Source organism: Centruroides sculpturatus, unplaced genomic scaffold (assembly GCF_000671375.1).
Source record: "Centruroides sculpturatus isolate CEXI.00-Female unplaced genomic scaffold, Cexi_2.0 scaffold2298, whole genome shotgun sequence".
Lineage (NCBI taxonomy): Eukaryota > Metazoa > Arthropoda > Arachnida > Scorpiones > Buthidae > Centruroides > Centruroides sculpturatus.
In genome coordinates this window covers 39,227-51,131 of record NW_019386387.1, presented here as the reverse complement: position 1 = coordinate 51,131, position 11,905 = coordinate 39,227, and the positions used below count along the sequence as shown (strand labels likewise).

At 32.6% G+C, this 11,905-nt stretch overlaps 1 protein-coding gene across 1 annotated transcript in view; it reads right to left on the bottom strand.

Moving 5' to 3' along the window:
- Positions 1–273: 273 nt before the first annotated feature.
- LOC111614778 (phosphatidylinositol phosphatase PTPRQ-like) overlaps positions 274–11,905 on the bottom strand; it is a 30,109-nt gene continuing 18,477 nt past the window's right edge. The window contains exons 15-21 of the mRNA XM_023356143.1: positions 9,104–9,317; positions 3,780–4,082; positions 3,413–3,709; positions 3,061–3,317; positions 936–1,008; positions 713–819; positions 274–525 (exon numbers count right to left, since the gene is read on the bottom strand). Of these exons, the coding sequence (XP_023211911.1) occupies positions 274–525; positions 713–819; positions 936–1,008; positions 3,061–3,317; positions 3,413–3,709; positions 3,780–4,082; positions 9,104–9,317 (1,503 nt within the window). The remainder of the gene's footprint in view (positions 526–712; positions 820–935; positions 1,009–3,060; positions 3,318–3,412; positions 3,710–3,779; positions 4,083–9,103; positions 9,318–11,905) is intronic.

Genomic DNA, 11,905 nt, shown 5'->3' with positions numbered 1-11,905 from the left:
GTTTGAAGAAATACAAAATATACAGTACAATTTACAATTTTTCATTATTGCATATGTATTAGGTGAGTACGTGCCCAATTAAATTTCCTTTATTTTAGCAAATAGAGAGATATGACAGATGAATTACAATAAAAAATTATATATATATATTCCCGAACATGCGGAATACAATATTAAAATAATGTATTAATAAATGAAACTGTGAGAACGTATGCGAACGGGAACAAGAACCCGGATTTGATTCATTACTATTAAAATAAATTTTGCAATTATTTAAATCAAATTCGGTAGTTTGTAATTTGGATTAATATCTCGTACTGGCGACATACCAGAAACTTTTGTTGTAAACTGAAAATAAAGAGGTTTCCCGTAACCAATTTTGGTACTAGCTTCTATGGTACCATTATACTTAGTAGCTGGGTGCAAATTAATAAATGTACAGCTTCTAGTGTTAGGATTTGTTAACTTCTCTTGTGTGCTTCCTATAATACTATTATTGAAGGACTCTGCTACAGTGATGTTTATCTATAAATAATAAAATAAAATTTACTGTTTTTATTAGAATTTTTAAAAATAAATAAGAATTATTTCTCAAAGAAGAAAATAAAACAATTTAATTCCAAACGTGAAGTTTTAGGTTGTTATATTTTTAACATGTTACATACGGCAAGAATTATTGATTTAAATATATTAATAATATGAAAAAATATACCCTGTATCCAGTCAATTGTCCATTTGATCTTACGGGTAAAGACCAGATAATATCCACCGAATGTTCCGTAATATTAGCTATTTCTGTCTCTTTAGGTGGATCTGGTACTAAAATTATGAAAATAAATCTGAAAATCAACTTATTTCATAGATATTTAAGTTATATTTATATAAATAGCAAGAATTAAAGAAAAGACATAAAACAAATAATAATTTCTGTTTACCATATTCTTTTGTTTCACCACTTGTAGTGACTGTTTCACTTCCGCCATAAATGTGTTCGTTATATGCTGTGATCTTAATTATAAATATGATGAACATATAAGTAATAATGGAAAATGGTATAGATTAAAATTATATGGAAAGCTAAAGTTAGTTAAATAAGGTTGGAAACAGGAAATAAGTTATATAGACCATAGAGTTCTTTAGAATTTTGCGTGTTATTGTTATTGCTATTTTGCTTTTATCTAAGGGTTTGTTATTGGGGGCAGCTCTTTCTTGTCTGCTGGACAATACCTGCATTAATTAAAAAACATATATATATATATATATTCACACTAAAAATACCTCAGTATTTAAAATACTAAAGAATTTTTATTTCAAATGTACGGTAGTTGCCTAGTAAAGATTATTCCTAAATTTCTGGATGAAATCATTTTTCACATTTAATCGAATCTCGACTCTTATAGTAGTTTTTAAAACACAGATATAAAAATCCTCGAGAAAAGTTAAGTAAGTTATATATTTGAAATGTGAAAACCCTTGTCTTATAGTAGCTACTTGGACATGAGCTTCTAGGCTATATGGCCTCGTGGTAAAGTGTGACGTTATTCTCGTGTAATAGTAGTTGTATGCGTTTATGATAGTCGTAACGTGGGGAGTAATGCTTTCCGGGAGGTATATTTAAAAATAACTGGCCTCTGTTCAGAGATACAGACGTGGAGAAAACCCGGAAAACTCCACGTGGGCAGTCCGTCCTGGCGAGGCGCGAACCCAGAACACTGGGGAATTCTGAGTGTTTAGGGAATAAAACCGCTTGGCCACTGATGGGTGTGAAAACCTTTCGTGTACAGTACGTGTGATCCCCAGGCATTATCTAATTAGTTCTAACGAGATACAGGCAGTTTACTTACCGTGTTTCCCCGAAAATAAGACATCCGCAGAAAATAACACCTAGCACAGATTTTGCTGAATTGCGAAATATAAGACCTCCCCCTGAAAGTAAGACCTAGCGAAGTTTTTTTTAGTCGTAACGGTCATCGACAGATGGTTGACAGTTGCCGTTGGCTTTTTGAAAGTACAGCCACTGATTGGTCAGCAGATAATTACGCCACACGGCATGATTTGCATAAGACTATGGCTTGGGAATCATAGATTTCCATAACATTACGGCTGGTGATGGCTAATTGGTCGGCCGGGAATCACGCCACATGACATTTGCATAGTGCTACGGTTCAGTAAGCACTAATTGGTCATCGAGTCCGATGTTGACGCTATAAAAAGGCGACAGTTCGACACACCGAATATACGTCACTTTCGTCTGAGTTCGACTTGGGAATTTTTTTGTTCAATAATAAATGTGAATTCTTCTTCCTGGAAAAAATAAGACCTAGCGCATTTTTCAGAGCAAAAATTAATATAAGACACTGTCTTATTTTCGGGGAAACACGGTACTTTCTTGTTTCTATGAAAAAAAGTGTCCATGCTACTATTGTATATTTATATTTGTTATATTTTGTATTATGCATTTGATAAAAAATGTATCCTTCAGGAAAATAGTGTATATTGTGTTTGAAGAAATACAAAATATCCAGTACAATTTACAATTATTCATTATTGCATATGTATTAGGTGAGTACGTGCCCAATTAAATTTCCTTTATTTTAGCAAATAGAGAGATATGACAGATGAATTACAATAAAAAATTATATATATATATTCCCGAACATGCGGAATACAATATTAAAATAATGTATTAATAAATGAAACTGTGAGAACGTATGCGAACAGGAACAAGAACCCGGATTTGATTCATTACTCTGACGAGGTAGGGTAGTAGAGCTGGCTAATTTGGTATGTTATGAAGAATGTTTCACCTTTAATAAAGCAGTTGATGTTTATCTCTAAAATCAGGAATGTTGGCTTCAATATTATAGTACCAAATTAATGTTTAATTTACATTATAATTTTATTTAATAAATAATAAATACGAACGTTTATATTTAAAATTTAGACGTTTCATTCTATTTGAAATTAAAATTGAAAATTATGAATTCAATAAGAATAATATTTTTTTACTTTTCATAATAATGATCTAAATATGTTTATATAATATAATAATTACAATACCTCGATTTTATATTTTTGATTTCCTTTTAGATCAGTTAAAGTGTAGCAATGTCGACTTTTTCTGATATCGTCTAAGCACTTAACTTCATTAGTATTAACTACTTTTTGTGTTTTCCGACAATAAGAACTTTCAAGTGAGCAGTACTCTATAACATATTTCTGAAGTACTCCATTTGGAGGATAAGGAGGAATCCAAGACATTGATAAAATGCTTTCCGTGCTGAGAAAAATCGTGAAATTTGTAGGTGCCGGTGGTTCTTCGTGCATAAAAAATAATTTTTTATATATTAGTTCAGATGTAAAAAAATAACTAAAAATGTCTATCGGATTTAATCGTTAATAAAATACTTACTGTCACTTTTTGTTGTAAAATCAATTTCAGCAGAGTATTTGCTAAATCCGATTTTCGTTCCCGCATAAACTCGTGCCGTATAAACAGTGAATGGAACAAGATTATAAACATATTCGTAAATCTGTGTTGTTTTTCCACTTCTCTTCCTTTTTTCCCAAGGATCCTTTGAATTCAAAACGTATTGATATTCTATTATTTTTCCATAAGAGAGAGAACACAGAGGCGGTTTCCATTCTATTCCCACGCGATCCTTTTCAATATTGAAGTGTCTTAGGTTCTGAGGAGGTCCATCGGGAACTGTATTCGAAAACTTTCGCCTTATATATTTTGAATTTTTGATATTTGTGTTTAAAGCTACAGGACTTACCACTTTCTTTGGTCATAACATTTACAGAAGCTTCTTTCCCTTCTTTTACTGTTAGTGCAGAAACACTAATCGTGTATTTAGAATTTGGATAAGTTTCAATGATAATTGAATTTTCGTTTGCGTCAACATCTTTCGTTAAAGCAGAATTATTAACTGATGTGCAAGAATGAAGCCATTTTTCTTGTCGATAACGAACGATGTATTTGACGATGATTCCGTTTTCTTTGTTAGGCTTGTCCCAGGTGAGATAAACCCGACTATCGGTAACATTGTGTGCATTTAAATTTTCCACCTTTGAAGGAGCTAAAATAAAATGAATTTAATCTTGAAAATTAAAATAACAAAACATCTTATTTAATAATAATTTTTAAATTATAGAGGAGAAGGTGGTATTATGGAACACTGCGGGTATTATGGAACCACCTCATTTCGAACTGATAATAAAGGCGAACTGTAGCGGAATGTGGCTGAACTGAACTAGGCAGACATCCATAGCAAGGGGAAAACCCGTTTTACTTCAGTTAAACGGTTGTCCGTATTTAATCAGCAAATTTGTTTTTTTCAAAATTCACAAGTTTTGAATGCTAAGTGAATTTAATTATTTTTAAAATATAAATCGTGTAGTTGTAGGTTCACTGGTGCATGTATTCCGTTCCAGAGACTTAGGGGTACATATTAATCTGTGTGATGTTCACGTTTTTTAAATTTTGGATCTCGACAGACATAAGTTAATTCGAGATGGCGATGCGTGAAATACGGACCCCTTTGGTGCTTTTACAGTAATATGGAACTCAACTCCTCCGAACTCTCTCTTTGCAATCAGACATTCGTCCTGAACAATTTGGGAAAAAGACACTAGGTAGAAAGTCTGAAAATATCGAAAAAGAGCTGCTGGAATAGATATTGTTGATGGAGGTCATATTTTTCTATTATAAAAGCATTTTTGCGATAAAATACATTGGTGTAAATAATTTTGTAATTATTTAACAATTTTTGTCCTTTCCTATTTGTTTTTGGCTACATTAAAGCATTTTTTTGAAAATATACAGTAAGGTTCCATATTACCACCCGATTTTCTTTAAGCCTACTTTCGGACTTTTTGTACAAAAGCCTTCAAAAACCATACTTATAATTACACTAGCGAAAAATCCAATTAGAAACATTTAGTTTACTAGTTACCAGTACTTTTCGCACAAAAAATGTGGGTGTAGTTATGATACCTTGTTTACAATTCACTAAAATGTAATTGGGGTTCCATAATACCACCTTCTCCTCTATTATAAATTATTTTTAATAAGCTAAAATTTTGCAAAGTGTTGTTAGAGTAACATATTGTAATAAAGTAATTTATGAAGTATAAAGGAATTTTAATCAATTGGGTTATTTATTTAATCTAGTTTTACCCAAATATTTGTAGACCCTTAACTGAAAAGTATAAGCATAAATTTATAATAACTACATGTAAAATAAATTCATAACGAGTATAAATAGAGAATAGTGTTTTAAAACAGTGATAAATGTAAGATATCACAGATTTCTTTGAAAGAATAGCATCAGAAGAATGAAAACGATGAAATATCCAAATTCGAAATAATATTACATGAAAATTAAAGAAAATTTACATCAAAGTCTTAAGCTACAGTACTCTAAATTCCAGTGATTTTGAATCAGGTGTCGCAACGACACTTCAAGGATGCCTCGAAATATAATGCTGAGTAACGAAATAATACTTCTTTCGTGTATTATGAAAAGTATGAAAAATACAATAAGTAAAGTTATATAAAATTAGAGTGCCACAGGAAAATATTTACCAAGTTGGTTTGTCACTATTGAAAATCGGATGAGAAACATCGATATATGTTTGTTTTATATTAGCATTTATAGACACAATTGTTTATTTTAATATAAATTAGTTTATTAAAAGAAATGTTGAATTTACCAAAGCTGCTGATGTTGTTAAGACAGTTATTATTACATTTAGTTTAGTAATTATAAATTTTATTGTAAATTTTATGTTAAAACGTAGCGATTCGCCTCTTTGTTTACTGTTGATAATTTTGGCACTAGTAGATGGCCAAAGGAGTGGAAACAATCCATTTTTATACCAATCCCAAAAAATGGCAATGCAAGAGAATGTTCCAACTATAGAACAATCGCACTAATTCGCCATGCAAGTAAGATTCTGTTTAAAACAATACAGAAGAGAATTGGGCCATATTTAGAAAGAGTATTACCACTGGAACAGGCTGGATTTAGAAAGGGAAGAGGAACTCGCGATCAAATTAGCAACATCACATGGATTCTATTGATAGAAAAGGCAAAAGAGTACCAGAAGGACGCCTTCTTTTGTTTTATAGACTATACTAAAGCCTTCGATTGTGTGGATCACTCCAAGCTATGGAAAGTACTCAGGAACATGGGAATTCCTGAACACCTTATATCTTTATTGATGAGTCCTTACAATGAACAAGAAGCAAAAGTAAGAACTCTATATGGAGAAACTGAATGCTTTAATATTGATAAAGGGGTGCGACGAGGCTGCATTTTGTCTCCATATCTGTTTAACTTATATACTGAATATATCATGAGAATGGTTACTACAAATGAAGAGTCCATTGGTATCAAGATTGGAGGCGAAACTATTAATAATATAAGATATGCAGATGATACCACCCTTTTGACAGAAAGCAAAGCAAATTTAGAAAAACTTATCATAACGGTAAAAGAAGAAAGTGCTAAATTTGGTTTGAAGCTAAATGTAAAGAAAACTAAAGTAATGTCAACTAAAGAGTTAAAAGATTTCATTGTAGATGGTGAAAGAATTGAAGTGGTAGAAAGTTGCATACTTTTGGGCTCAAAGATAGAAAGGAATGGAAGTTGTGAAGGAGAAATCAGAAGGAGAATTAACCTTGACAGAACAGCCATGGCAAATCTCACCAAGATAATGAAAGATAAAGACATTTCCATTCATACTAAGAAAAGAATTGTAGAAGCAATGGTTTTCCCTGTAACATTATATGGCTGTGAAAGCTGGACTCTAAGGAAAAAGGAAAGAAAACTGATAGATGCATTCGAATTATGGGTATGGAGAAGATTACTTAGAGTTCCATGGACAAAAAGAAAACAAATATCTCAATTTTAGAAAAATTAAGCCAAGCTTCTTCTTAGAGTCAAGAATCTTAAAACAAAAATTGACCTACTTTGGACATGTGATGCGTAAAGAAGTTTCCCTAGAGAAGACTATTATGCTGGGTAAAGTGGAAGGTAGAAGGAAGAGGGGAAGGCAACGGATAAGATGGATGGAAGAAATTGAGAAAGTCACAGAAATGAAGCTGGAGGAGCTACGAGAGACAACAAGGGAAAGATCAAGATGGAGAAGACTTGTCCATGAAGTCACCAGGAGTCGACGACGACTCGATGGAACTTAACAACAAAGATGGGTGTTAGATTACAAACAAAGTAATACGCGTTCTTCGACTTCACTAAAACTCGATACAAGAACGATAGTGACATTTATCGACTATAAAAGTGATGTCAAGGATACGAAGTATGTAGAGACCAAGTTCGAGAGTTCTTCTAGTACTGTGTGAGAACAAGTCGCAAACATGCCGTAAACGGGTGAAGGAAGTGTGATGCGTTAACCGTTCGATTAAGCTTTAACGTAGCTTTAAAATAAGATTTGAGAAATCTACGTTAGTAGACTTCTCAAATCTTATTTTACGTTAGTAGATTTCTCAATTTAGAATCAAAATTTACAATAAAACTACCGCAAATCTTATTTTAAAGCTATGTTAAAGCTTAATCGAACGGTTAACGCATCCCACTTCCTTAACCCGTTAATTTTGTTCTAAAAATATATTCGTTTAAAAACTGCTCTCCCTGGGGTTCCAGTAATCGTCAGGTGTTCGAAAACAAGGTTTTTAATGTACCAGCCTCTAGACCGAACTTGCTACAAGTTTGGTCTCGAGGCGGTATGTATGTGCCTATTTTGTATGTGTAAATTAAATGTGTTTAACATATATGAAGGAAGTATAATAATGGATTTACTTATAGCACGTTGTAACAACAGTTGATTAACATTTGTCGATTTTTAATAATTGTAAAATTAAAGATATTCACAACCGTAGCCGTAGCTTAGTTGTCTACCTATTTCAAGATAGGCTATAATTTTAGATCTTGTATGTCACTTCACAGGTATGTCGAAACTATCTCAAAATGAGAGGTGTAAAACGGAAAATTTAATTTGTAGACCAGTGTTTCTCAACCTCTAACGAATCGTCGCCCCTTCAATAAAACCGTTACGTAGTATCACCCCCTTCACTTCAAAATTCCGATGCCGAGGGCCAAGGCTAACGCCAAATTCGTACTGCATTGAATAGACTAGTGACTAGTATAATGTTATTTGTTTAATTATTGTACGATCTAACGAATAAAATATCTAATTATTCCTAATATAATGTTTTACTATATCGCCCAGAAAATTGTTTTTCGCCCCCCAAATATAAATTGTTACTAATCGCCCCCTCAACATGGAAAAACGCCCACAGGGGGGGCGATATCGCCTCCGTTGAGAAACACTGTTGTAGACGAACTGATGAGGAGCAGTAAATGCTCAAAACGTGTCTTAATCAATAAAAAAGATCTTAAACAGTTTAGTGTTTTCTTCTGCATTACATTGTGTTTTAAAAACGTATAGAAATTAAAAACAATTAAAATATAAGCAACTAAACATAGAAAGCAACTTAAATATAATTATGGTAGCCGTGGCAGATAAATAAGGAAAAAATTCAGCGGATGGCGGCTATTTCATTTAATATCTCAGGATAAGGAAAGAATTAAGAAAAGAAATTTAGCACGGCAATTTGTGTATAAGGATCGTTGATGCTATTAAAGTTCGTTATTAAAGATCGGGATGGGGAGATAGGAGGAGGTCATATGCCATATCGCGAGTGGAGTCGGACTGAATAAATTTTTGCTCTTTCTTCACGTTTATAATTTTTTAAAAAATCTCAACTCTACCCTCAACATTAAGCCTTTTGTCTTTTTATAATAATTAATAATATAAAAGTTATTTTTTAAATACAAACTCATAACAGATAAAACCACACATAATATCAAATTTGTGCTCTTATGTCTTGTTAGTGTTTCGTAAACATATATTTTTTTTTTCATCGAAAAAATTATGCAACTCGTTTCTTGATTTATTATTTAAAATTCAAATTGTTGACATGCATTTAAATTCAATTGTATACATTTAAATAACCGAATGATTTTTTAAGTTTCTAATCATAACAATTATAACTAATCGTTATTGAACAACTTACCGTCTTGAGCAGAGATAACGTTAATCAACGATGACCATTCACTAAAAAAATCTTCGTTACCAAGTCTTAATGCTATATTCCATTCTGTAAATGGTTCAGTTGTTATAATAAAACTGTTATCAGTCTTATTCTGGCGGAAACTTTTTCCGTTGGAAGAATTATAAAATATATTAACATAAATATTTCTACAGTTCCAAGTTTCTTCTAAAGGAAGCTGAAATTTTAAAAATCTTGTCTTAAAAAAACTATAATAAAAATACTGTAACATTATTAGAATTTAACATATGTTTTTAATTTAAAAAATGATTAAAAATATATAAGAATATTCTGAATTTATAAATATATTTAATTATTTACCATCAAATTCGCGAAAAGAATGTGACATTGTATACTTTTAATAAAAAATGTATCATCCGTAAAGAGCTTATCGTCAAATTAAACTACTAATTACACTAAAAATCACTTATTAATAATCTATTATTTTTAATAAGTGGATACTTTAAATTACAGTCAAATTCGTTTAATATAAATTACGAATATTGTTATCAGTTGTATAATGTTATGATAATTAGCAGGTCCCAAATCATATAAGTTAACTTATACATGTAAAGCTTTATCTATTCTAATCAGTTTTGATTATAATTATCATCTTTTTTCATCTAATTATCATCTAAGCTTTTTCTCGCTATCAGCCTCAATATATAATGCGTAATCATAATCAATTATGGATATCAGTCATAGCCAGTGCTTGTTAAATGTTTAACGTTAGCGTTTTAATTGTTGTTTATTAGCAGTAAAGTAGTTTAAACTGCTGGCATTTTATTCACTGAATTATGAATTTTCTCAATACATATCTAAAATTATTTAAACACGTTGTATTAATATTAGAATTAATGAAACCGAGTGTCCACTTATTATAGGCTTATTTACTTATTTCGCTTAATATTATCATTCACGATGGCCAAATTATAGAGGAGGTTAAGGAGTCAACATATCTTTCTGCAGAACTGGGTTAGAATCTCGGCGAGCAACCGTAGGATTTTTTCATTAGCAATCTGTCTCAGATATGTTAGGTCCCATCCTTCATTATCCAACCACTCCATTGTGGCCAAATAATTGGGAAAACTAGTCACTATTTAAGCGTTAGGATATATATATAGTGTATATATATACATATACACTATATATAGTCGAAAAGTCTATAGTGTATATATATATATACACTATAGTGTATATATATATATANAGGTAGAGACGTCTAATTAGAGAAAAATCTAGTCGAAAAGTCTATAGTGTATATATATATATATATATACACTATAGACTTTTCGACTAGATTTTTCTCTAATTAGACGTCTCTACCTTATACAGTGTAAACGTTAATAAAAGCTCTAGTGAAACTTTTCAGCTCTTGGCAGAGTACCACTGTTATAACTAGAGGGATAATTTAAAAGATATTGAGAGAGCCAAAAGCGGAACAGCTTTACTTTGAGCAAAATTGACCTCTCACAATTTTCTACTTACAAGAAAACTTACATTAAGATAGTCCAAAATGAGTCATGAGCACAAGATGCTAGTAATATGAACTAATATGAACTCCCATTATTCTTTGAAGTACAAGAAATTAAAACAAACTCACCGAATATTGAACAAGTAGCCTACTTTGTATATTAAAATTTATCGCATTAAATGTAGACCTACACAATAGTTTGTTTTATTAGTAGAATAAAATGATGTTAAAAATTGAGAGTGTTTGTTTTGATTTTTCTTTCGTATATTTGCGAAAGACACATACGCAATCTAATTTTTCTGCAAGCTTGATTTTGTAGAGATGATAAATCTGAATGTAGTTTCTTGCCGCTAATTATGAAGTCATTTTATGTAACGTGGAACCCGCCGATATTACCAGCACCACAGGATTTCTTACACTCATTGCCATAAAAATTAGCTCGTCAATGAGAAGTTGTCGGAGTCTACCGAAATTCTACGTGTTGAGTGTAACGGTGATATAAGTAAGTGATTAATATAGCTATTGGCTGTCGTGGTTCCTTGGATAACTATTAGAAATGACCAGCTGTCGTATGTGATGGCACCCCAGACTATCACACCGGCTGTAGGGAGGTGTCGCTCCAAAGCGTTGGCAGGATTGAGGCATTCACCACGGGGCTTTTAGACACGAATCCGTCCGTCGTCAGTGCCCAAACCGATTCTGGATTTGTCGTTGTAGACAAGCCGATTCTATTCCGTTGTGATCCAATTCCTCAGGAGTGACACCACTTCAAACAGGCAACGGTGAGTGGCTGTCAATGGCATCACACGTAATAGCCGCCACGATACCATACGTTCCTCACCCAGTCGCCTCGAAATGGTACGGACAGACACAGTGGCCTGTAATGTTTGCTCTATCTATGTCCGGATGATGGACAACAATACGATCGGCTGTGTACGTTCCTGTCGGAGGACTAGGTGGACCCCTCGACTAGTGGTCTGCCGAATGTATCCTGAGCCTGAGCGCCGTGTGTGCGAGTTCTCTCTTGTCCACTGATCCCAACATCTACTCACAGCGTTGCCAGAATGGCCTTGGTGATGGGCTATTCGGCGAGATGACCATCCGGTTTTTTTCAATTCGATGATCTTTCCTCTCTCAAACTTGACTAGTTGTTCATATGGTCTTCGATTGTGAAGTAAAGGCATCTCTAGTGATAAGTTAACTACGATAGGTTAACTACAGGATGCCTTTGAGCGCTTTTTATAGATCAAGGGAGATGCAATTTAACGCCCTCTGCTGGCATTACGCAACGA